The 27563-nt window shown below is 41.2% G+C and overlaps 1 protein-coding gene across 11 annotated transcripts in view; it reads left to right on the top strand.

Annotated features, from left to right (window-relative positions):
* The window catches only part of ELAVL2 (ELAV like RNA binding protein 2), a 144468-nt gene that overhangs the window by 46781 nt on the left and 70124 nt on the right, over positions 1 to 27563 (top strand). For 5 of the 11 annotated variants that reach the window (XM_075595381.1, XM_075595371.1, XM_075595401.1 and 2 more), the window contains 2 exons: positions 15670 to 15785; positions 19358 to 19601. In XM_075595381.1, coding sequence (XP_075451496.1) covers positions 15708 to 15785; positions 19358 to 19601 — 322 coding nt within the window. In that variant the 5' untranslated portion in view covers positions 15670 to 15707. The remainder of the gene's footprint in view (positions 1 to 15669; positions 15786 to 19357; positions 19602 to 27563) is intronic. The other 6 variants (XM_075595409.1, XM_075595426.1, XM_075595451.1 and 3 more) reach the window with 2 other exon arrangements.

Raw genomic sequence — 27563 nt, forward strand, 5'->3', positions numbered from 1 at the left:
GTCTATTGTCATACAGAAAAGCAGCAGGCTATTACAACTGAAGTACAGTAGCAATGAGTGACCATTATCAGACTGATTTTGGACACATTTGTAGGCGCCGGTTTGTATTGTTTTTTTGTTGTGGTTTTGTTTGACTTCGTTTTGGGTCAATTATTCCTGGCAGCCTTGCCCAGTAATTACTGGGTATATTTGAGTGTTAGATTATTAGCTTTCACAACACACTATTATATTGTTTAGCTTTTAGCGCTATTTGCACCAATCTTTTTCTTCAATGAGTGACCATTGACATGCTTTTGTAGCCTGCCTCATTAGAATGAGTCGGAGAATTGTTTCTCCCTTTTTTCTGTTCTTAGAAGTTTACAGAACTGATAGTCATATACAGGCATACCCCGGTTTAAGTACACTCACTTTAAGTACACTCGTGAGTAAGGACATATCGCCCAATAGGCAAACGGCAGCTCACGCATGCTCCTGTCGGCACATCCTGAACAGCAATACCGGCTTCCTACCTGTACCAAAGCTGTGTTCAAGCTGGGAGACTATAGAGCTTGTTACAAATGCTTTATTTACATCAGTTATGCACGTATATGACGATTGCAATACAGTACATGCATCAATAAGTGGAAAAAAGGGAGTGCTTCACTTTAAGTACATTTTCGCTTTACATACATGCTCCGGTCCCATTGCGTATGTTAATGCGGGGTATGCCTGTAACCTCAAACAGGTTCACAATGCAGAATCGGTTGTCTTACTCAGGCTAGCATTTGCAAAACAAATTAAACTGAGGAGTGTCTGAGTAGGTTTTCCCGTTCTGCACTTCATCCAGGTTTTTCTGCAGAAGAGTATCAATGGAGAAGGAGTGGCTCCGCAAGTAAAGACACTGACTGGCACTGAGTTTGAAGCAGGGGAGTCTGGTTCAATTTCCAGTGTCGTCTCCTTGTGACCTTGAGCAAGTCACTTTATCTCCCTGTGCCTCAGGCACCAAAAACACAGATTGCAAGCTCCACGGGGCAGGGATCCGTGCCTGCAAAATGTCTGTAAAGCGCTACGTAAAACTAGCAGCGCTATACAAGAACATGCTATTATTATTACTACTATTACTATTATTATTATGTTCAAAATGGATAAGACGTAAAACGTGACAATCATTGACTATCATTACCCTCAACCCCTCATACGCAGTTAAATTACTGCTCGACATTTGACTGGAATGAAGGAAGTACGTCTCATGAAACAGACTAACTTTGGTTTAAAGTAGCATGTGTTTATTATTGTAAGCGATAAATAGGGAGGCATTTTATTGTGTATGTTCTTAGAAAAGTTTTTTGCGTTATTTACATCTAATGGTTAAAATATATATTGGTTAATGCAATTTTATTCCGTTTAGTTTGTAACAATCTTCAGCAATTGCAGGCATTTGAAATGGTAACACTGTGCTGTGAATTGCACTTATTTAAAAAATGTCTAGCCTTTTACCCGCATAGTACTTGCTAATGTGCTTTTGGAATTGGGGTGATGGCTTTCTTGAACCCTTTATTGGCACAGGGACGGCTGGGCCTTCTGGCCCCTTTAGCTGCAGATGTTATTTCACCAGTTGCTCTATAGCACTTGTCTATTGATGCGTCTTGTGGATATTGGAAATGGCAAGCCCAGTGGTTGTTCATTTGAGCAGAGGATTGCAACCTTGGTGCTCATCATGAGTGTCTTTAAAAAATTGCACAGACAAGAAAAAAAGATTGACGATAGACTGGCACACAAATTAACATTTGTAATTGCTTACAAAATGACATAAAAATATAAAGTGTGGATAGAGAAATACACAGCTTAAACACTGCTACATACTGTATATTAACCCAATCCCTCAAAATCACCCCAGGCCGTAAGGGTCAAATAATGGATCAAATGCATCTTTAGGTACAGTGCTACATATTCAATAACTTATAAGGTTTACAAACGGGTGCATGCTATTCCTCTTGCTAGTTCCCATCGGGGAAAAAAATTAATCATATCCTGAAGTTATCTATTGATTATAAGGTAGATGTGGATACAGGAGCATTTTATTTTGTCCCCTTCGAAGCAAAATCTGCTTTGCGAATGTCCTCCTTTCGTGCTTTCAGTGTCATAAGGACTTAAACATGCAGGCCACAAATAATAGTGATGGACAATCTGCTGCTGCATGTGCAGTTTGCCACAGACTAAATCACTGCAAAAAAGGCAGCACCCTATGTCCTAATAATTTAATAACCTTGCAGTTCTGATCCAGTTATTATATTCTGGTCTGTTCTATAATGTGCCCCTTATGCAACCTACACTTAAACATGAAAAAAAAAAACGTTCAGATACAGCAGATGGAGACTCCAGAATACATATATTGTATTGTAGCGCACTAATTTCTCATCTGTGGCTTCCTGTCTCTTTAGGTTCTTTATCTGGGTAAGGACACTTTCAACATAATATTTGGAGGGGAGATGGAGAGTGAGTTTTGGGTTGGGATTGTCCTTTACATGGTATTGTTTCTTGAAGACATTTGTTCTCAACTTGTTTGTGGAAAACTTGAGGATTCCAAAAAAGGTCTTTTAGGGGTTGTTTACTTAAGAAGGTAGTGATATACATTTTGTATTTCAAGACCTAGCCATTTTGTATGTGGCAAATTTTGTTTAGTTCAGAGACATTATTAGATGTTAAACTTTAATGCTGAATTAAAAAAACAAAAAGGTGAACCATACCACAGTAATAGTAGTGTTATATATACTAAATAAGTTAAATTGATTTTTTAGTAACAATTTGTAAGGGTTTACAATATATTACAGGGTTGAGCCCAAACTACTTTAAACAAAGAAGAACTTTTAAGGGGTTGGGAGTGACATGCATTAAGAGTAATTTCAAAAAGAGGAAAAAGCTTCTCTGAGCATGACATACCACTTCTGAGTATCAAATATTGCTGCCAGTAGCCTGACTGGTTTTACAAGCAAAGGCAGTGCTCATTGTGCAGGAAATAAAAGTATTATCTCAGGCTGAATGGAAGTGTTAAAAGCACAGTGGTTCATTTCCTTTTAAATGCTGTGTGTGCATTTCTTAAGTTGTGTTGGGTCAGTGCAGAGATAGGATATCATCGTTTCTTGTAATGGGTCCTTTCTGGAAGGACTTTCATTGAACCTTTCCAGTGTTTTTAAACATCTGCAATTATGAAATGGTTAAAGTGCAGAATTCACACTAAAGCAAATGCCAACACCTTTTTATTTTTATGTCAAAAATCATTAACCCCCAAAAAGTAAAATAATCCAAGGTTTCTCCAGCCACTGCACAAAGTGAAGAACAGAAAGTATGCAGAATTTTGTTTGATGTTCACAAAAGTGTGTTTAAAAGCCTGTTTTGGGTTGCTAGTATATGGTAGTCAAGCTACTCCGTTTGTGAATGTTTGCTGGGAAAATGCATTTAGCTCTACATATTTTAAATTTAGAGCAGGGTGCTATGGTTTATAAACGTCCTGCAAAAATGCCTAAACACAAATAAAGGCGTTTCTAGCTACGTTTCATACTTCTGAAGTAGGAAAAAGGAAAGCCAAAAGAAATCATAGTTGCACTGTAGCTTCTAGAAATACAACAAAATATAAGGGCTTGGATATAGTAGGTGCGCGATGGAGTGCATAATGTCGCGCACCTTTAGTGATCCGTGGCCTTTGGGATTTCTATGACGCGCGTGACGGGGAGGTGGGCGTTGGCGTCACAAGGCTGGTCCTCCCTCATTTACTGAACTGCCCACTTGACCCGGCGGGCAGCAAATAACATTTTTTTTTGTCTGCTAAAAAATCGCCGGCGCCATCGCGTGCTCTATGGACTGCCTCAGAAGTGTGGCCTTTTGTTCAGACAAATTGACGCAGCCTAATACAGGCAAGGATGAGAAGTCTCTCTACGGTAACTAACATTTTCCTTTATTCCAAAATATTTGATAAAAGCATATACCCGCTTAAAAACAAATCTCCTTGTTCCCATATTCACCAAGAGGAAGAGAGGAACATGCAAAGCCTTGCGGTCAAAAAAATTGAGGTCTCAATATCATAAGCACCATCTTCCTGGCTATATAATAAACCCTGTATCAACAATACAAGTCCATTGTAGTATTCAGGAAGTCCTTAAGGATGATCTATCTACTGTAGCATTTATAAATTGAAGCGTCATAGATAATGAGTTATTGCCGAGTATCTAAAAAGCTAAGCTGGTATGTCACTGCAATGCTGTGTATACTCACTGGTGAATATTTATATAAACAACGTCACACCCGTATCTACATTATTTTATTTTCCTATGATCTACTGTACAGCCAATTGATCTTCCTTTTTTCTAAATGTGTTTTAACTACTTGTACAAACAAAATAGGATCACTTGGCTGCAAGTTCTCACATCCAAGATTGCAGTCTGTATTAGTCCTTTTCTAAAGATTTACCGTCTTGCTGTGTTTTGTAGCTCTGCCACGGAGTGACCAGAAAAGCTCTGTAGTTTGTGTGTGGGTGAATATGACTCCAAGAAAGTTTGTGCAATTAAATAACAATTGTGGGCAGACATGCGAGAAGTAGGGCCACACTGGAACTCCCGTCTGTCTCATGGCTTCCTGAAGCTGGCCCCAGAATGCTTTGCATTTTTTTTGGTGGTATTTTGGTTGTTGCTTTTTGATTGCACATACTGTAGGTTGGCGGCCCCAATCTTTCCTTCTGGTGTCCATGAGGCACCCCTTTGTGATTCTCAGTGGCAGCCCAGTCGAGACTTGCTTGCAATCAACTGCATTGCTATAGAAAATTTATGTTTTTTTGTCCTCAGGTAGATCCCTTGTCGAATACGGTGGGGCCCTCTTTTCAAGTTTACATTCAGACAGCCCCAAATGGACAAATGCTGCTACTGTAGCAGTCATGAGATGTGGAATACTGACCTTTTTCATATGGCTGTGACACCGTTTCGTATGATGGCATATATTAGACCTCCATGGTTGGAAACATTAAAAAAATGTTAGGCTTTCAGCAATATTGTATTAAGTATTAAAGGTCTATCTCTATAGGAGGTAAATTAATTAGTTTTTACTCTGAATCGATCCAGTTCAATCTTTAAACTTTACATGCTGTTGGATCAATTTAACAGGAACAAGAGAAGTCAGAAAATTACTACCTTCCATTTTGTCATACACTTATGGCCTTATTTATTATGGTTGGGAGCCGACATTCAAGCCAAACGCTTTGGGGCTTTATGTATAAATATATATAGATTTTTACCATATAATAGATTTTTACCATTTCTTGTTACCATAAAACCTGGTGTAGTTAATGTAAGGCCGCGGGCATGGTCAGCGCTTAGGCGCTGACCCACGCTTGGCAGTGAGCCCCTGCAGCCGCAATGAGACGGCTTTAGCAGGGGCTCGCGCACGTCTCCGCAGGCGTGTGGAAGCGAAACAGACAATTTTTTTTAGTTTAAGCGCTCACAGGAGCACAGTGCCCAATGAGGGCGAAGCAGCTCTGTGACGTCACTGGCCCGCCCCCGGACGGCGTGCGAACTAAGGCCAGGGAAAGCACACGCTTTCCCTCAGCCTCCGCACGGCTGAAGTCCCTGGACTCAGCCTAAGGGCAGCACTAACGCCCTATTCCTAGAAATGTTTTTTCCTCAAACACTGATCTAATTATAAATACATTCTTATTGTAAAAGTAACATCATTATTTGTTTATGGTTCACTGCTTGCGTAAAGATTCACAGTGCAAAGCTAATAATAAAAAATAAAAAAACATGCAGGACCCCTATAAGTTCATATTGAACCCCAAAATAACCACAACATATATATGTGTATAAGTGTCAGAGGAGTGCTACTGAGCATGGCAATATATATTTAAAACCAGACAGAACATGAAACAGACAGCGCTCAGTGCTGCATCCAAAGACACTAATACACGGTACAGTGCCTAAATATATATATATATATATTTTGGTGATTTGTCGAACACTGTATGTAGATAGATAGATCTATCTGCACTGTACCGTGTATTAGTGTCTTTGGATGTAGCACTGAGCTCTGTCTGTTTCATGTTCTGTCTCTGGTTTTAAATCAAAGCTAATAAAAGTTAGAGTGAAAGACAAAGCAAGGTCTTCAGTGAGATGTTTAACTGTAGAAGTTTCTGAAGGTAGCTGGTGAAAGCTTTAGAGATATCCCTGAGAGAACTAGACGTGATATTAGCCCTCAGTTTCTAAATTGTAAGTACACAGATGCATTGGAGTCTGTTATCCATCAGTATGGAGGCAGACTTGACTGCAAATGTCATAATTTGTGAATGGGACATGTAGACCCTGCAGTTTAAAATCATATCTAAAATGATCGTAACAGTGGTAAACATACTGGCAGCTCATACTTGGTAGTTTTGAAGGTGCATTCATGCCTCTCCGTAAACTTGACCCGAGGCAGATCTACTGTATATTCATCAAGGAAGTGGCATTCAGCTTTTATTTTTAAATGTGAGCTATGAAATGCAACAAAATGGACTTTGTGCCATCACTGACATTTTTACAAGATGCTGAAGAATGAATGGCCGTGACCAGACGAGGTGGGTTTGTTAGTGGAATGTTAAAATAAAAATAAAACATATTAGTTATGCCCTTTTAATCATTTTTTTGTTTTGGGTCCTTCCTGCTCCGTTTTTGCTGGTGCGCTTTTTGGTCTCCCTTTTCCGATTAAGTAAGAAGCAATTAAGTAATGGTTAATTATTTATATTCAACGCTGGTGTATTTTGACACTGCTTTTTTTTTCTCTTCAACTTCCAAGTTTTTTTTGGATTTTGGTTTACAAGACCTGAAGCCACATCATATATTTACATACATATTTTTACCTAAACATCCGTGTCACTGACCCACTGCCTTGAACTTCATGGACACACAACATTTAACATACAAGGGAGGGGAAAAACAAAGGGACTGCTAGTGAATTGAGCATTGAGGACAGCGGTTTGTCTATCTCTCTAAATCTAGATTCAGGGTATCAAATTAGGTTATCGAGCTCCAATGGGACGCACATCTTTCTCCAATGCCACCCATCTTCTCATCTTCTCATGTCCGAATCTACATGCCATTGTATAATTTGGCGTAATTGTGCCGCTTTATAATAAGATAACAAGCAAAGTACTGCCAATCCACCAGTCTCCCTGGGTCTTTGCAAAATTTTTGCTTTGATCCGTGGTTTCTTGTTTATCCAAATAAATTAGCTCTTGCATGCCTAGTATGTCTGACCGTACCACGGGTATCGGAAGAGCCTGAAACAAATACAGTAAACGGGATAGAAGGATCTTCACACTAAAGATTCTACTGATCCAAGAGATTCCATATGAAGACCATTCCTTTAATTCATCTCTTAAGGGGACTGCAAGAGTATAGGATAGTTTGCCTGACATAGAAATTTCACATTTTTTGTGCGGTTTATACCTAAATATTTTATATTTTTCGGCTGCCAATTGAATTTGAAGTTAATCTCTTAGTTTTTCCATTTCTTTTGAAATGGTCAGACTGAGGGCCTCAGATTTTGACTGATGAATTTTGAAACCTGACATCCTGTTAAATTTTCCTAGCAGATCAAAAAGGTTGTGTAGCGAGGTGAGTGGCCTTGCTAATGTCAAAATGATATAATCTGCGTACAGCGCCACCCTGTGTGTTTGCGATCGAATTTGGATACCTGCTATGTCCTGATTACGGCGTATCTGAGCCGTCTGTGGTTCCATGCATAAGGCGAACAGGGGCGTAAGCGGGCAGCCCTGTCTTGTACCACTTTTCATTTTAAACAATTCCGAGGGAAAGCCCTGGTGCAGGACCCTCGCCGCCGGTGTAGTGTAGAGTGCTTTTATTGCCCATAAGATTTTGCCACCGAATCCAAACGCCCAAAGCGTGGCCTCCAGGTAAGTCTATTCTGTCAAAGGTCTTTTCTGCGTTTTAACGTAACACGATTCCTGGGACCTTGTTGGTATTAATATAATCAATTATATCTATAATCTTTCTAGTATTGTCGTCCGCTTGTCGATCTCTAATGTAACCAACCTGGTCGGGGTGAATCAGCCTCGGCAGAATAGCGCTCAATCTGTTGGCCAGTAATTTGGAGTTCATTTTAATGTCCAAATTTATTAAAGATATCGGCCTGTAACTTTGGCCCTGTGAGGTATCCTTATCTTTTTTTATGGATCAGGGAGATTGACGCCTGGAGCATCTGTTCCGGAAAGGGCTCCCCAGCTAGGACTGCATTGAACATCCTCAGCATATGCGGGGCTAAAATCCCAATACATTTTTTGTAATATATATTGGAGAACCCGTCCAGTCCCGGTGCTTTACAGGGCTTTAGATTTTTAACTACCTCTTTTAGCTCCTCTAAACTAAAATCAACTTGAAGTGCCTTGCGCTCCACTCCACTCAACCTCGGTAGAGCTGAGTCCGCCAGAAATCTCTGGAACGCATTACTCGTCCTTACGCTGTGGTTTACCTTCTCCCCATTATACAGCTTTTCGTAATAAGTCTTAAACTCTGCCAGTATATGTTTTGGATTGGAGGTTATTTCTCTTTTTTTGTGTCCGAATTGTGTGTATGTTGTAATTTGGCTGTCTATTCCGGATTCTGTTGGCTAGCATTGTATCTGGCTTGTTGGCTTTTTTTAAAAATTTCCTCTTTGACCAACTCGGTGCCTGTTCAGCCTGGGAGGTGAGGAGCAAGTTAAGTTCAATCCTTACATCTTTTAAGTCCTTTAGTACTTTCTCTCTACCTGCTATGTAGAATAGAGAGTTCATGTAACCTCGCTTTCAACTGGGTTAGTTTGGTGTCTCTTTGTTTCTTCCTACTTGCTGCTATACTAATCAATAGCCCTCTCATTGTAGCCTTATGAGCCTCCCACAACATTGAGTGAGATTCCACACTGCCTCTGTTAATTTGAATGAATTGCGATAATACGTCTTTAATAGACTGTGCTAATTCTGGGATCTTAAGCAGCGATTCGTTAAGTTTCCAATTTGCTCCTGGGCTGTCAAGTCTAATTTGCGTGCACCTTATCTCTATGGGTGCATGATCCGACCATGAAATATTATGTATTTTGGAATTTGAGATCTGTGGGACCATTCTGCTAGATACAAAGAAGTAATCAATCCTGCTGTAACGGTCATGTGGATGTGAATAGAATGTATAGCGCCTCTCGCCGGGATGCTGCTCCCTCGAGATGTCCACTAGGTTCCTGTTCCTAATCCCTTCCAACAGAGCCGATGCGCCTGCACCTCTGCGCCTTTTCTGCTGCGCAGTCCTGTCTAACAGTGGGTCTATTCTTTTGTTAAAGTCACCTGCTAATGTTATGTTGCCTTCTGCCCATTTATCAAGCTTGAGAAAAAATGATGTAAAAAAAAAAACTGGGTCTCATTTTCGCACGGTGCATACACATTAGCCAGGGTTACCCTACAATTGTGGATTAGGCTTACTAATATGAGATCTGCCCTCAACATTTCGTTTTATTTTCTCAACCTGGAAGGGGAGTTTATTGTTAAGCAAAATGGCGACACTTTTTTTCTTTTCTTTTGCTGAAGCTAAATAGAACTGCCTATAATTCTTATCAAGGTATCTATCTAGGGCGGATCCGCACACTGAAGTGCGTTTCTTGAAGGAAAAGGATATCTGCTCTTCGTCTTTTAAAGTCTGAGAAGGCTATCCATCGCTTCTGGGGACTAATAAACCATTTGACGTTCTGAGATATGAATGTTACAGCCATATATGTAGGTGCATTGAACTGCTGTAGATGCTGCTCACCCCTGTTCTGTCTGGCCTCCACAGCCAGCCGAGTCTCCAGAACCATCCGGGTTGTCTCTGCACTGCTGAATCAACTCTTCTGCCTCCCCGTGGGGAACATGGAATGGGGAAGGGAACACCGGGGGAACAGACAGATCTAACATACAAAATTGGAACCTGCATGGTCATTAGTGACCCAGGATGCAGTGCTCCTGGGGTAACGTACGCTCCTCAGACCTTCCCTCCCTCTGGTCCAAGGACACGGGCCATCATGTAGCCCTTGATCCCCCGGGACTTGAGCAGGTTGACTGGTTAAGCCCGTTGTCCTACCCTTCTGGCACATGCCTACGGGCGAGATAGGAGCCCTCCACCTCATCGCTCAGCATTTTCTAATTTGTATAACGCCAACTGCCTAAATTAACTTTATCCTCTATAGCGAACGAAACGAACTTACTCCTTGCACTTATGTCTATAGATATAAACTTAAACTTATAAATCCTTTCTACCCTGGACTATGCAGCACCCTTCCTATCACGGATTAATCCTCAGTCCCGATCTCAAGAGATAACACGTCACAATTTTCTGGTCATCTATCCCTCCACTGCCCACTAGCCGCGGATCCTATCACACCTCCCTTCCTGTAATTACTTGTGGGCTTATGCTCTCTTCGTCGACTTGGGCCCTAGCTCAACTCTCCCTAGTGTCTAAACCTTCCTTGTACCCAGTTGCCTTTGACACCCTTTCCCCTCCCTCTCTAGGTTTATCTCCGCCTTCCGTTAACCCTTCCCCGGCTCTTTCTCCTCGGTAGAACTTCAGCTCCAGATCCTGTGTGCTTAACATCTTCTGTCGACCCTTCCCCCCCCACACCTTTCTCTCCCCCACCTTTCTCTCCCCCCTACCCCCCCCCCCCTTACTGCGGTGTTAACCTCCGGCGGAGGAATTCGTGCACCCCCGCCGGTGATCCCCCTGTTATTAGTCTGCTGCCGCCTCTACCGGCAACCAGGGGGACGTTCAGTGCACGTCATATTGCTGCGTCGGATCATCTCCGAGGACCCGTTAGCCATCACGGTAGGCGTCAGTGGGCGTACATAAGTGGGCGTGTCTATGGGCGGGCTTCTCCTGCACTCCGCAGCTTTGCGCCAATTGTCCTCCGCCATTTTTTGGAGCGCGCCCTTTGTCTTTCTTCGCTCAATTTGTCCTGAGCCGCCATCTTGCCCCACACTGACCTTCGCAATGCCTCAGTTCCTGGACCATGGACCCTCTGCAGCCTCTCTTGCCGGAACCGAACCAGGACAAATTGAGATGCCTCCACAGGTACTTCATCCAGGGTATTGCCCTTTCAATAAACACTGACATTTATACAGTAGCCACTAGGGGATTGCCCCTTTAAGGCTTAATTGGTTTGTAAGCCGCTCTCCCCTGCCTTCTCCTTCCGCTTGGCGGCGGGTTTGCTCACAGTCTGCCACTCCACCTTCATGGACGGACACTCCTCCGGAACCTCCTGGTAAGTGAATTTTTCTTGCACTCCTAGCTTCTTGAGGAAACCAGCACCCTCTGAGATGTTTAATCATGTGGGAGTGGCCATTCTTCAGCCCAGGCAGACCGAATGGGAAGGCCCATCGGTAATTAATGCCCTTGCCCTGCAATATTTTGGTGACTGGTTGAAGCGCTCTCCGTCTGTTAAGTGTAATGGGGAGATGTCCTGGAACACTGTCATTTTAATTCCCTCAAAGGTCACGAAGGGAGCAGTTCTTGTAATCCTACATAGCTCCTCTTTCGTTTTGAAGTGTTGGAGGCGGAGGATCACATCCCGTGGTGGTTTATTAGGTAGGGGTCTGGGTCTGAGTGCCCGGTGGCACCTGTCCATTCCCAGCTCCGCTTCTGGTTCCCTGGTAATAGAGAGCTCATCTACCGGTTTAGAAACTCCTCTGCACCTTGTGTTTCCTCCGGGATCCCCCGAATTCTTATATTTCGGCGGTCTCTATTTTCGCTTTCTTCTTGTTTTTCTTATTCCGCCACGCTCTTTTCTAGTGCCTCTAGTTTTAGTCTCTCTCTGACACCTGGTGCTGGTCTCCATCTTTTCCTCCAGTGCATTTGTGCCCGTTCCTATATGTATAATGTCTTTGCGCAGACTTCCAACCTCTCCTCAAAAGAAATCTTTGAGGTCGGTTAAGAGCTGGGTAAGATCTTTTTTTTTTTTAAGTCTGCTCCTCCGAGCTTCCCGCCATCTCGGGCGCGGAGTCGGTGTCTGAGGGCTCCATTTCTCCTTCTCGGGCCATACTGATGTTCACAAAATAGTTCCTCAAATCCACCTATTGCTTTGTTTTTTTGTAGCCTGGTTGTCATTCCGATATGTTCCCCTGCTAATCTGTGTCCCTTTTGGGCAGAGTTTCGATCGCGTTTTGCGTTTTTTTTAATTAAACTTTGTGTCGGTGGGTAGCAGAGCGCTGAGAATAAGCAGCCACCTCTGATCCCGTCGCCCATGTGCCCAGCTTGACACTGCTTTAAAACATTTTTGGGGGTAGTTGCCTCGCAATCCTTCATTTCATTTTAGAAGTTGTGGTAAGGCAGACATTGCTTCCAACTTTAGCCGCTTGTTAAGGTGGCGGGCCAGCATTTATTTTTAAATGTGAACTATAAAATGCAACAAAATTGAGTTTGTGCCACCACTGACACTGACTTGTAGAAACAAGATGAAGAATGAATGGCTTCCAATATGAGCCGCATGTTAAAAGGTGGCGGGCCAGTGCATTTTTTCCACCCGCTGGCACACAAGTGCAAGAATGTCTGCTACATCTCTGGTTTGTTGTTCATGGCTTCCAAGATGCTCACATTATTGAGGTAGGGAAGAAGCATTGTAATAAAGTGTCATCCTGGAATGTGATAAAGTATCACGTTTAGAGATTGTGAATTCCAGCCATTGATGCTCTGTTCCATGACTTTTATAAAAGGATAACTGCATCATTGTCATCGAAAGTGCATGATAGTATGTCTTGAAAAACGAGAGGTAACTCCAATGTATAATTTCCTGGTAAAACATTGACTCCAGAATATCGTGTCTGTTGTCGTGACACTACTGGTTACATTTCACTTCTTGCACATGATTTTCTTTGTACACAATAGTACATTGGCTCTCGCACAGTAACTGTTCTAACTCGGTACCTTGTGTACTGAGAGAACATGCTTGTGTGCTACATTTTCACACAATGTAGCAGACGGATATGTCGTCAACTAGATGAGTTTGTTATATTATGTAGAATAGAGGAAAGCATTTTCAATACGCAGGGCTAAAAACCAAATTGCCACCTACCTACCATTCCCCTCTCCCCCTCCCTCCCCCCTCCCCCCCCCCCCCAGCTCCTAGTATTTCCATCTGACAGTGTATTTATTTTTTCATAAAATATAGGAAATGTACCTTTACAAAAACAGTTGCACAACCAGCAAGTAAATGGCTTATGCCCTGTGCATCAATCTAAGCCGGGGGTTTGTCCTATTAAATGTCGGGTAGAACAAAAAGAACAGTGACGTATAGTGGTTACTTCTTTAGAATCTGTAAACCTATATCTTTGCGCCTTACGTTTCCGAATAGTATCGCAAACTATGGATATTGGAATTTGGTACATTTTGTGATATAATCTACTGGAGGTGATTTTGTAGTTAAAGTAATGTATAATAAACCATGATCAGTTGCAAATGCGAGTTGTTCCCTTTCAACCTCCCAATGTTGGCACCCTCTCTATCCACCTTTAAGACCCACCTCAAAACACACCTGCTTAAGGAAGCATATGAGTAGCTCCATGGCTGATATTTAACACCTCATACATAAAGTTTGGCCCCCTGCAGACGCACTTACCAGAACGCCCTCCTCCTGTACGTTCTTTCTACCAATCAATTCGATTGTAAGCTCTTCGGAGCAGGGACTACTTTTCCTAAATGTTACTTTTATATCTGAAGGACTTCTCCCTTTTGTGTTATTTATATTTATTTATGGTTGTTGTGTATTACTGCTGTGAAGCGCTATGTACATTACTGGCGCTGTATAAATAAAGACATACATACATTTACAGGTATTGCCCTTTATCAGTCTTTATTCAGGTAACTTTCCCGTGATTGAGCAGGCTTGACTTGGTTATGAATATAATATTTGGACTTTGCTTTGTGGCCATTACAGATTTGGTTTTATAGGTGTTGGGATTTCTTATGGAATTACACAACAATTGTTATTCTGTTGTCAGACATTTCTTTTGTTCTTAAAATGTGCTTCCCACTCAGTTCTGTTTCATGCCATAAACCTGCTAGACTGTGGAATTTACTCTTCTGTCCTTGAGAAATATTGATCTCTGCCCATGGAAGGTTTCGTGCTTGAGTGAAGTTACAGTTTACATAGCTGTTCTCTTGTATGTTGATTTACAGTTCTAACAAATGTATGGGTGTCCTTCCAATAAAATTTGTTCTCGGCGTAGATATTTTTTTCTACATTTTTCAGAGACTATTTTAAAGTTTAATTAGGAAACCCACAATGGCAGATGAATCACGTTGAGTTGAAGTCACTATTTCAAAGAGTTAATTGGGCTGTCACTCAAAGTAAAGGTGGAAATAAAAAAGTTGCCTTTGTTTGCTTTTTCATTCAGGTCAGATGCCTCATTTGTTAAATAGTTTTCGGTTTTGAAGAAATATTGACATGAATGCTTTCTTTGTAGCCTGTTAAAGCAGTTGTAATTTTTTGAAAACTGCTGGTCAATCCCGATAACCGATGAATGCACCAACAATTCCAGCGCCAGACCTAGTGCTTAAAGCAGAATTTAATTCAAAGTCCTGTTTCTTTTAATGAGTTTTGTAGTATGTAGATACTACTTACTGTATGCCCCCATCACTCTCCCCCCTCTTCACATTCTTTGTGCTCTTTTAATGCATTGGGCATCCTTGTGTTGCTATAGCAACTATATAAGAAGCAATTGAACTTCCTCTTGAAATTGGCGGCCATATTGCGTGCCCTGGGAAGGAGGACCGTCGCTGATTGGTTGACAGCTTAGATAATTGCATTGCCATAAAGGCAAGGAACTCCTGCATTTCTTAAAATAAAAAACAAACACTATAGGCAAGAGGAAATGCTCCTTTAACAATGGTATATTTGGTGACATTCCTCTCGGCTTTTTGCAGTAAAGATTTTAGCCCTAAATGAGCTAATTACAAAGCTTCGTAGAAATTATAAGACTTGGTATAGCATGTTCTATATTGCTGAGGGCTTGCAATTTATTACCGTTTCACTATATATGGCTAAATGGGTTCGGTTCTGTTTCTGTTGACTAGAATAATGCAAACCACTTTCAATACCTGAGCGACAGCAAACATTAGTTTTTAGCAAACCAATGTACAGTTTAAAGAACAATCAACATTAATCTATGCAAATAAACTACTTTCTGTGAAGTAATTGCTTCTTAATGTTTTATGACCTAAAAAAAAAGCACAAATGCCAGTAACATTTTTGATCAAAGTGAGCATTTGGTTGGTAACATGATTTTCTATTTAATTTAATAAAATAAGGTTGTTACGCGATTTCGTATCAAACCTTTAATTGGAATATTCCTTCCTAAAATGAAATATAGGAAAACTGTTTTTTATTAGCGTTTTATTGGAACAGAGGCAGTAATAGAAATAAAATATCACTTCACCAAATTCCTGCTGGTTCTTTCTGTTTGATATCTGTCTCTGGGATTAGACTGTAATCTTCTTTTTAAACTGAATTTGTGCAGATTAGGTTGGAATTGCCTCAGATTAAATGAAACCACCCTGCATGGACGTGCTGAGAATAGAAATAGGATGACTGTTAACTTGTACGCGCTGATTTTGTTACATTATCTTGCTAATCTAACATGCGGTACTTTTTGTGTCCATATTGCAGACGGCAACTCCAAACTAACATGGCAGTCAGACTGTGTGATGTGGCTTCTCTGCTTAGAAGTGGTTCGTGGGCAGCAGAGCCTTGGACTGGGGTCTGTGGGACTTTTCTTAAATTATGTAGGCTTTCGAATGTGTTAATGTACTGAGGCCATACCAAAAAATTAAAATGGAAAAAAATGCTCCATCTGATGGAAGAGCACTTTCGTGTTTAAAAGGCCAGCAACATCTTATTAACCCCCTACAGCACTGAAGGAGTTTGACACGTGCATGTATCCAATAGTACACTGAATCCATACTGTTCTGACGTAGACGCCCAGATCCTGAGTCACAGCACAATTGACAAGTTTACTGAGCTGAAGGCCTAGTCTACCCCATTACCTCCTCGCCCCACAATTTGGTTCACTGTTTTTACAACGGGATTAAACAAGAATGTTTTGGTATGGTCTCAAATGGCTTCTTTATTTATTTATTTTTTTAATATAAATATTTTGCTTTCTCTTGCCAGAGTAAATGCTTACATTTTATTCCGGATCAAGAGGCTTTGCTTAAGGCTGCGATTATACAGAAAACTGCCCGCGGTGTCGCCCGTAGCGACAAGGCGCGGCGCAAAAAAAAAAGTTTCATACACATGTGATAAGTGACTATACCAAATTCTGCAAAGCGGGAGACAGTTGATGTGTTTTCAAAATTTGTTTTTGTGCTGCTACGGGTGACACCGCGGGTGTTTTTCTGTATAATCGCAGCCTGACAATCACTACTCTAAACTGAAATTGTGCAGGGACTTTAGAAAGCAATCTGCTTTCTAATAGAAGCATTTTTGATACATACTGTATATGAACAGTTTTGTTGATCCTATCAATGGAATATTCATTACTTTGTTAAACCTCAACATGAGTATCATTTTATACAGAGCAGATGGTCCTTTAGTTGTACAATGCTATTATTTCGGCACATACAGGCTACTGCAGCTGTTCACTTGAATGTTGGCTTAAGATATCATTTGTGCCACCTGAACATGAAAATAAATGCACAATTAGGCAAGAATTGTGGTCTCTCCCCTGCACCCCTGAGATTCTGTTGACATGCATCAATGTAGATTCCCACAGCGCTGTCTAACACATATAGCATCGAGCAATCTGAGTCTGACAGTATAGGTTTAGTGCTGACCTCTTCCTGTAACTGCTATAAATTGCTTCATGCATCTTTTTTTGTTGCTAATATCAAAGCTGGCTGTTTTTAGCGAGCATTGAAATTACATTGAAGAACAGAATGCCAATGCCTTGGTCTAACACGCATGTTGCCTAATGTGTTAAACCAGCAGTAATGCTTAAACTTTCCCAAGTATTTGTAAATTTGTTTTCCAGCCAATGTAAATTTTGACATGGTCCTATAGAAGTGCTGAATCCGAGAGCATTTAGCCAGAATGGTCATATTTCGTGCATGTTTGCCATTTTATATAGTTGATACAAGTTACCTTACAGTATGTTTTTGGATAACGTACTGTAGGGAATACTTTGTGTCCCCAAGACTAGACCGCGGCTGTTTTTATTTATTTTTGTTTGTACTCTATACAGTTTATATCTGTTTATCTGAAACAAAACACCAGATACAAGATTCATTCCCAAATGCTTCTTAGCCAATCAGGTCATCGTAATGCTATTTATTGGATACACAAGTTGTAAAAGTTTTTTGTGATTTAAGGTTTGATTTGGGATCCATGTTGTGTAATGTGACTTGGATAAGTGCTTGAGTGTTGATGCTCAGCGTTCATTGGCATTACCAAAACCATTAATGTGGACACTTTCTACTAGGAAGGAAAATCTAAGCCAAAATCTCAAGTTGAACACTAACATGACTTTCCAAACAGCCTTTTGGGACCATTTGTCTTCTGCAAAATTATGCTCTAGGAAGTTTTGATATTTTTTTTGTATTGATTTGCCACGCATTCTTATTTTGTGGCAGGAGAGTTCAGTAGTGTTCAGACTTACTCTTGAAGTCACATGGAGGATTTTAATATCTTTTGTACCAGAGAGACCGTTAACAATTGCATTGCATTGCTGGCCCCTTTGGCATTGAAGGGGCTATAATTTCATGGCTGCCTAGACTGTTTTCACTGTGTCCAGTGACTTTGTAACTGTAGAGGTTAATACAGTGTTTCTCAACCCAACATTAAGGAACATAACACGTTTTCGGAATAATAATGAAAGGACCATTTTTGGTAAATTTGCTTTTAACCACTTCAAGGCCATTGAGACATTAAATATTTCAGACAATAGAGGTCTGTTGCTTTGCCATTACATTGACACAAGTGTTTTCATATTAAACACAGTTAACATGGGAAGTGCAAATAATTGTATGCTTTTTATACTCCTTTATCCTACATTTGTTTTCAGCATTTACTACCATAAGTATTCATTTGTGCATTTGTATATTTCTATTTATTTTGCATGTAGCTTAATGTATTAAATCAGCAGTAATGCTTAAACTCTCTCGTGTTTGTTAACTAAATTTCCAGCCAACACAAATTTTGATTTATTAAAACAAATATATAGTGAAATATATAATTACATTAAGTAACTCTACTTGGTAAAAGTATAGTGTGCATCTGTAGTACCCATGGCTTATATACCATTTTAATTGTCCTTTTTGAAAACTAAAATACTCTGCCCAATTTTATTATGATAATATATTCTTAATTCCACCTTTTGATAGAAAATCTTTTTTTAGTTTTTAATTCTGGCCTTTAAATTTTTTTTTTTTTTAAATTCAATTTATATTTGAATATCTGCAACTAAATGTAAACTCAGTCATTTGAGATGGATAAGAAACTGACTTATGACCCGGACATATTAGAGCTCACACTTCAAATTTTACATTTGTGAATCAGCCATTGAGTGATTTGCTTTAAATGCATATCAATTAATATGAAGCGGTTTTATAATCTATACAGTGACTGCAAATTAAAAATCAACCTTGGATAAAAAGCAACTTTGCCTTTTTAATATCCATGCATAAGACCAGGTGGCAATAGAGAAGTAAAAAACATGTTGTACATTTTTTTTTTTTTTTTTTTTTTTAGAGCACTCCAAATTGGTGCAAATCTTTATAATGCTGGCGTATAGATGTAAACCAGTGTTGGTTACTGAATCTGTCCATGCGCACGAAACAAACACTATGAAAATTGAAAGAAGAGTTGTTCCACAGTGAGCAGTTAACCTGTTTATTGCGAAGTGGCAACCTGAACGTTGGCACCAACACATTAAACATTTCAAGAGAATAACGTACTACTGCTGGTTTAAATTAAAACCAATTAAAATTGCTAATGGAAAAATGTAGATACAGGTCAATTACCGTAGAAAGTGTTTTAGATGAAAGATTTGTTTGAGATCTTATTGTATTTATTCTGTTAAGCTGCTTCCATGTGCTAGGGAGAATTGGTCCTACTGTAATTTGATTGAAGCTAAACCATTCTCTTGCACTGGGAAGTGGGTTCACAGGTTTATTGACTAGGGGCCCCTGTCGTTTCCAATGCAGAATTAGGATCGGGAAAGGCCAGAATGCATTTGGCAGGTGGGAAGGATGCTCAGGCAGGAATGTACTCTGATATTGTGATTTCATGCTAAAACACTGTTTATTTTGCCTCAGGACAAAGATTTGACATTTTCTCTCCCCCTCCTCTGTCTCTTTAGCAGGTAATTGCTGCCATGGAAACACAGCTGTCCAATGGGCCCACTTGCAATAACACAGCCAATTGTCCAAATACCATAAACAACAACTGCTCGTCTCCAGTTGACTCAGGCAACACAGAGGACAGCAAGACCAATTTAATAGTCAACTACCTCCCCCAGAACATGACACAGGAGGAGTTGAAGAGTTTGTTTGGAAGCATTGGTGAGATAGAGTCCTGTAAGCTAGTGAGGGACAAAATTACAGGTATGCTAAAACACAACACAAGAACTGTTCTGTCTCGTAATGCACACTAGGTGTACTAGTTGGGGTGTATATGGCAGTGATTTACCCTGCATTAACACACATTACCACGGCTGACCACCAGATACATATTTCTATTTGGCGGGCCAAGCCAGCTCTTCTTTGGGAAGTGGCACATTGTCCTATAGAGTGAGCTTCCACTACGGAAGTATGTACACTAGACATATAAGGGATAGGAGTGAATGCCAAGCATAGCCTCGGTATCACCCAAACATACCACGTATGCTTTCCTGTGTTGAACTTTTAAGTGTGTAGTGCTTCTTTACCTTGTATAACAGGATAGCTGTACCATATTCAGAAGGTTTGTGTTTTTTTCCCCCAATTAATTACATGGTCTGATATTCAGTAGACAGTGTGGCATGGGACATACGATGTAGGTGTCTACTACAATCTCTGTACAAAGGCTAGTCTATTGCATGCATCTAAGTGGGGAGACATACGTTTATTGATATGCGAGCTCCCTCCTCCCCCCCCACCCACAATTTGCAAATATTCAAAGAATTTAAATTTCAATTCATTAACAGGAACAAATTGGTAGGAATCCAATACAGAAATACAAAATGCTATATGAATGTATCCATCTCCAGTTCCATACTCCAATACACTTTATTTAGACACCGCCGTCTGTGATTTGTTCAATGCTCACACTAGTTACAATAAGTGATTAGAACCACAAATCTCAGATGGTTATGCCTTCTGAACAAATTAACATTGGCTTTAATACACGATGATATTCTCAAAAAGCAAATATTTGCGTAATTTGTATGCATCAAATGGGGAAAAAAGTACTATACATGCAAGTATTTAAGTGGCAATTAATTACTATTCATGGCTGTACTGGATACCATTTAAATTTAAACCAAAGTATAACATTTCTTGTATCATGTTGTTTGTGTGCAGATTTCTTTCTAGACTGTTTTTAATGCAGCAGTTCCTCCTGCTTTTAATTTTTTTTTATAATGTGGGTTGGAAATCGAGGATCTCCAGAACAGTGTTAATTTCAGCTCTGGGGAGAACCCCTTATCATGTAAGGTGCTGTCGATAGTTTCCCCTCCAGTGGTAACAAAAGGGCGTTTCGAGTGCCAATAAGTAGGATCAACATCATCGGTTGCAGCTTCCTATGTGTTGTGATGTTGGGATTTAGATTTAGGAGACATTATTGCGCGTTGTAGCGGGGTGCATCACGCCAGCGTTGTCTTTGAGTTAGTCTGGGGTAAGTACAATAACGTCTGCTACATCTGCAAATACCAGGAAGTAATTAGCAGCACCTTATATGATTAGGTAAAATTAACGTGCTTCACCTCTGGAGACCCCATACTTCCCACCTAAAAATATATATTTTTTACAGAAACCCAAAGCTAGGGTTGCTCCTTTAAACACATTGGCTATGCAAAACAGCCATGTGCCTAGTATTAAAGTTTTCCAGGTTGACCCAATTTAATGATTAAATTAATGTAAATTATGGAGATTTGGATTTCTCTGCAATTGTTGGCTAAAGCACACACTGGTTTTGCATTGCATTCTGTTGACCAGCTCATGCTAACTGGATTTGTTTGTGGGAACAGCTCCACGCTAATGAATGAATCCGTTACACTTCCCCACAGGGATTGAAAACAGGCAGATTTTTATTATATTGATGCATAAACACTTTTGAAGCAATAATTTAATTACTGCATGTCAGAATTGATTTATAGTTGTGTACTGTCCCTGTGCCAGATAATATCATTGAACAAACTAAAATTCCTTTGAGGGAATTCTGATTCTTACACAGCTCCTCGCACAGGTCTGCAAATTGACAGATCACTTCTGTACCAACCGGGTAATATATGCAGTACCTTCAGACTGTATGCAGATCCTGAATTTGGTGTCGAAGTAGCACTGAATGCGTGGTCTTATGCAATGCTATGTTACAAATAAAGCGATCCTTTTTGTGGTGTATGAAGATGGACATTTATTTAACTTGTATGTAGAGAACAAGCACAGGCTCATCTGGCAATTTTAGATAAATGCAGATGTAACGCAGGTTGCCACAGCGATGTGCAGCCACAGTAATTCTGCTGCTGCCACTTTAACAAATGGGAAACCCAGGGCAGTGGACTGTATCTCACGGCTGTTGCTTTTTCTTCCAGTGTAGCACAACTGCATGTTAATATGCAGTTTCCCAAGTCTACACTAAATTCACATTGAAATGTACCTTCATGATTAAAAATCAAATGAATATAAAAGAAATGTGAAGTAAATGGCATCTTTTGGTATACAACACGTACGATTCTTTGAAAATTCTCTAAGGTACAGTAGTGTAGTTCCAAAACATATTTGCATTGCCAAAGACTGCTTTGAAAATCTGTAATGGATATGGAATTACATCTTGCTGGCATGGCTTCAAATTTTTATTTAAAAAAAAAAATCCCCTCAATGTTTAGAATAAGATGATGAAAACTTGAACTAGATAAAATATTGTGCTGGAAATGCACTAGCATAAGGTTTTTTTTATCAATCTACGGATTTATTAGTTAGAAGGGACATTGTTTTACATGTGTGCGGCTATTTTAAAAGTGAATGTAAATCTTAATTTTAACACCTTGTCTGTCTAAATGTTGTGAATAGTTTAGTGGGATTCCCAGAAGGTCAGATGAATCCTAGCCTCACTTTACCGTCAGACATAAATCCTGTTCAATAGACTGCTTTTTATGTGAGTTTATTAATCCTAAATAAATAGAAGAAACATGGTTTTTGTTTTGACTATCACAGCAGTCCTTGCTGTGCAGGGAGATGAGAAGCCGCCTTGCAGTATCTCTTCAAAGGTTTATACCTTCACAAGGGCTTGGCGAATGCACATTTGAAAGAAACAGAAAGTAGGCTTGACAGATTTTGGAGATGTACTCTAGTCTCGTTAGTGAAATATTCAGGCAACACCACATGCTGTTTTAATACTGACATTTCTGAAAGAGTTTAGATCTTGGACGCTTTTGTTAGTTGTGCTGTGGAACTTGGTGATGCTGTGATTGCTCTATCATTTCTGTTGCCATCTTTTGCGAGGCAGAGAAATGCATTCCAGGAAGAGGTTTTAAAAGGCTCAAGTGCATAGCTTGTTTCCATCTGTCAGATTGGCATTCTGGTGCTGCTTATTTCTTTTGTTAATCACGTGGTGTTGAAAATGTAACTATGCATGTGGAGTGCTGGCTAGTCTATTTAAGTGTATGTATACATTTGCATCTGCCTGTGGATTACCTATCGAGCTAATCCGATTTTTAAAGCACCGTATGAGGTTAGAATTTTCAAAGATCTGCTTTAAGAATTTTCAGCAAAAGAATGTTCCGACATTCTTCACGTATATTAACTCGAGCATTTAAGAATAGCAAAGCTATTAAATAAACTTGGTTTATTCGTTTTTAATTCCTCAATCAGAATAGTGGTGATTTGAAATATTGGGGTTTTTAAAGAATGTCATGTTGACTTTCTTTAATTTAAGTTCAGTCGATGTATATTTCAGTGAGCTTCTCAATAAGTGCTTATCTCGTATATGTTAATGCCTTTTTAATGGATGCATTTTCTGGTGTATTGATACAGCCTACCTAAAGTTTGTTTCCATTAGTTTGCCCAGCATTCACTTAAGGATATCGTTCCTGGGATGCAATTATGTGGATAATAATACAAGGTATCTGGTGTACACAAATATCAGGTGGGGTTTCAAACTGCTGCTCTTGTTGAGAAGTATATATACTATATCAAATTGCTTGCAGTTGCCCAGGTCCCTGACGAGCTCACTGCTAGTAAATGATTGAGATAGCTTGACTGTTTATGGCAGGGGTGCGCAACCTATTTTTCTGCGCCCACCCTGCCTGCTCTCCTTTGTAGTTGTGCGCCCCACCCCGCTTACCTCACGCGGTGTCAAAAGAAGCCGTGGGGTTGTGACGTCGCATCGCATGACCCCACAGCATCATTTGACACCAGGTTGCCATGGTCACGCGTCCTGAAGCCGGCTGAATCTCGTTAGAGGTTGCAAAGGCCTTGCCCCGTCCCCCGACATTTTTAAATGCCTTGGGGAAGGACCTCTGCAACCCCCCCCCCCCAAAAAAAATCTCGCGCCCCCCAGTTTGTGCACCGCTGGATTATGGCATGTAGCGTGTGTATAGACGGTAGCTAATTCGGTAAATGTCTTGAATCTTCTGTTTGTATCCTGCTGTTCTTCAGATCAACAGAAATGCCTGGCGTGGTGCTTCATTTTACCAGCTTAAACAGACTGCAATGTTTATTACAATATTGACAAGTCAGTCTGTCAAAATTCAATACATCTGTTGGTTACATTAGCACGGCTGCCTTCTCTCTCTCTCTCTCTCTCTCTCTCTCGTGGGTATAGGTTCATAGCAGCATTGCAGTCAGATTCCGGGAGATTAATTTTCAATTCCTTTTTTGCCACTCAACACAATTGTTTGTGCTAGTAAGGTTAGTAGTCGGAGGAGGGACCAAAGCGCAAGCAAACATGAGTAAATGCTTAAATTGGCAACCAATTTAGGACTCCCCATATCCGTTTTTAGGCATAGAACGTAAAAACGTTCCATTAAAATTAATTTGGTGTTGAGTCCAAAGGAAATTGCTCTCCCTTGGATAATTGGATAATTATTGGGCTTTTGGTGGAAACAGAAATAGTTGAGCAATCAAACTGCTATTAAAATGCGTTAGGCTGAGTCCCCGCTGGCGCTGAGCTCGCTATGCGTTTGACGCGCTTACCTTCTGCAATGTGGATCAGCACATCCCCTCTCCCGCTGTGCTCGCGCGGTAATGCGTGTGCACACATGCTCTCCCAAGCGTTGTGCTTGGGGAGACAAGGGAGAGATACTTTGGTGCTGAGAGCAGGGTCACATGGGAAGTGACAAATGGGAAGTGAGAGGGCGTGTTCTACTCTCCTGTCACACTGATACTGAATTCAGCAGAGAGAAGTGGAAAGGAGGGGACGCGCAAACGGGCAGTGGGGGGGGGGGGGGGGGCGCGCAAACGGACAGGGGGGGGCGCGTGCACGGACAGAGGGGGGGCGCGCGCGCACGGACAGAGGGGGGGCGCGCGCGCACGGACGGTGGGGGGCAAACTGAGTGCTGCTGTGTGGTGGGGGGGGCAAACTGAGTGCTGCTGTGTGGTGGGGGGGGCAAACTGAGTGCTGCTGTGTGGTGGGGGGGCAAACTGAGTGCTGCTGTGTGGTGGGGGGGCAAACTGAGTGCTGCTGTGTGGTGGGGGGGCAAACTGAGTCCTGCTGTGTGGTGGGGGGGGGGGCAAACTGAGTGCTGCTGTGTGGTGGGGGGGGCAAACTGAGTGCTGCTGTGTGGTGGGGGGGGAGGGGGCAAACTGAGTGCTGCTGTGTGGGGGGGGCGGGCAGGGGAGATGAGAGAGAGCGCAATGGGGGGAGAGCGAGAGAGATACACAGAAACAGACAGCCCCTATACAGCCAATGACACACCCCCTCCCATAGTTTGAAATAACACTAGATTGCACTACTAATCGCTATTTTAGGAGTATGTAGTGGGCTGTCGGCTTAAGGTGCCAGCAGGTAAAATTTTGCTATAACTGTAAGAAATGTTCTCTTTGAACATATAAATACTGTGATAGGGCCTCCAGATTAGAGCCTAGAGTTCAAAATGGAACCGCAAATTCATAATTTCTATCCCAGTTAATGTGACTTTAATCACCAGTGGCCATTGCTGTTTGCAGGCTGCATGCCTCCACTTTCTCACCAATCATGCTCTGCCGTATTTCCTCGATTCTAAGGCGCCATCAATTATAAGTCGCACCATTGATTTATTTACAATTTTCGAGGGGAAAAAGAAAAACTACAATATATTTAATTCACTGATTAAGCACCACATGTGCTCCTTGTCACGGGAGACCAGGCATTTACACCTTTATATCAAGATCATATCACTGAGCAAAACCAAATGATAAAACAAATTGTCATGAATTCCATTGAAACAGACGTACACACAGTGGATTACAAAATACAAGAGAGACGCACTTACTTGGGGTATGGGGGGAAAATAGACTTTCCTAGCTTCTACTGTACATAAAACAAAGTTTGAAGTTGATCGGGACTTAGCCTGAAAAGTCCTGGAACTCAAATCTGCATGAAGTTCCTGATGCCACTTCTGTATCTGCTCCGGAGACACCGAAATCCCTTGACCAGGAGATAGCACCAAATGTCCTGGTACTCTTTTAGGCTTGAAGTTCCAGCCGCGACCGCTACGTTCTCTGCTCAGAACTTGGCCCCGAAAAGTGGGACTAAGAAAAATTTCTTGACTGAAATTTCTGAAGCCAGCTCCCGCCTATTTCTCCGAGAGCATCTTTTGATGGTTTCAAATTTGCCGCTGCTGTCTTGGCGCGCAAATCTTAGAGAATCTCCACACCGGATTGGCTGCAGGGCTTCTTATAGTATTTTGGAGTTCATTCACAAAATACTACAGCCAATCCCAGCGTGGGAACTTTACAACCAGCCAATCAGATGCCTGCCAGTCTTCTGAAGCTGGGCAAGCAGATCTTCTGAATGAAACAAGGGCATGTGCATGTTTGCCACCTTAGCCACTTGTCATGCAGAAGCCACCCACTGGCGTATGTGCCTCAAGGGTTGGGAAGGCGAATACTAGCCGGAGCAGCTTGTATTAATCCTAGGACGTGGGTACTTCACCATCCTGCCAAAATGTTCTTCACACCTCCAGCAGCATCTGTGTTTTCAAGTCCGGACCCAGAGTAGGCACAATGGCACCACAGTTTGGTAGCCACCTGGCTCATTCAGAATATCAGCTTTGAAAGCCCCAGCTTTGAAAGCCCCAGCTTTGAAAGCCCCAGCTTATTTCACAGTGCACAAGCATAAAACATTTTAAATATACCCGTTTAATAAATATACTTTTACACTTTTATCCTGGCTAAGTCTTTTGGTTAAGAGTAGAATGGGACTGTATACTTTTATTCCCACCAATCATATCCTTCACACACTGCAAACCTGACTTAGACCTCATAGCCTTCTGGGCTATTACACATTTATGAAACACAATATTTTTCACCATATTTCTTCTTCTTATTATTATTTCTAAATCCCAAAGTAGAATGAAAAAACGCGCAGGTTCGTTCTCAGAGCTGTATCGCCTTCCTTTATGAAACTTCAATCCTATTTTCACTAAAAACTCTTGCAACCTCATATAGGGTTGGCGTAACCCCCCAGAACCTCTATACTGGTTCTGGGGAACCTGTTCATATACTGGGGGACCCTCACTAACTTAGGGACTCCTGACTGTACCTGGGATACACATATTCCTATGCCCCCATTTACCTCTCTGGTCTGTGCTGAAGCAGGGAAACCTGGCGGTGAGTCGTGTAACTGTGTTTTCCATGGAGGATTTTGACCTGGGTGATGTCTGTCACCGGTAATCTCACCTGATTCCCAGATACATTTTTGGGGTGGCCAGCAACTCTGGACCCGGTTACCTGTAGACAATCTGACAACACTTTTACCGCAACACCCTCCCTTGAAACTCATAACCTCTGAATCTCCACTGGTTAGCACCCCTGGAAAGGTTAAACACACACAAATTCTTTGTCATACAATCATATGCATTCATGAAGGACAAACCGGTTCAAGAGCTGACACTCTAAACCCCTGAATATGGATCAGCGGTGACCAGCCAGGCATAATACCTTTTATTATTATACCTCACCAGGTTACACTCCTCCAGGGATATCTAAAACAAAACTGAAATTAGAGGTCCTTAGAGAAGGGAGTTTGGATTCAATACTTTACTTACAAGGTCTAACTTTGTCTTTAAAGTCACATGTCAATGTACTGAATTCTATAGCTCAATCTGTTTTAGATGAATCCAGTGCAGTTGGTGCTGTGTATGTGGTTCAGGAACAGAAAACTCCACC

The sequence above is a fragment of the Ascaphus truei genome, chromosome 1 (assembly GCF_040206685.1).
Source record: "Ascaphus truei isolate aAscTru1 chromosome 1, aAscTru1.hap1, whole genome shotgun sequence".
Lineage (NCBI taxonomy): Eukaryota > Metazoa > Chordata > Amphibia > Anura > Ascaphidae > Ascaphus > Ascaphus truei.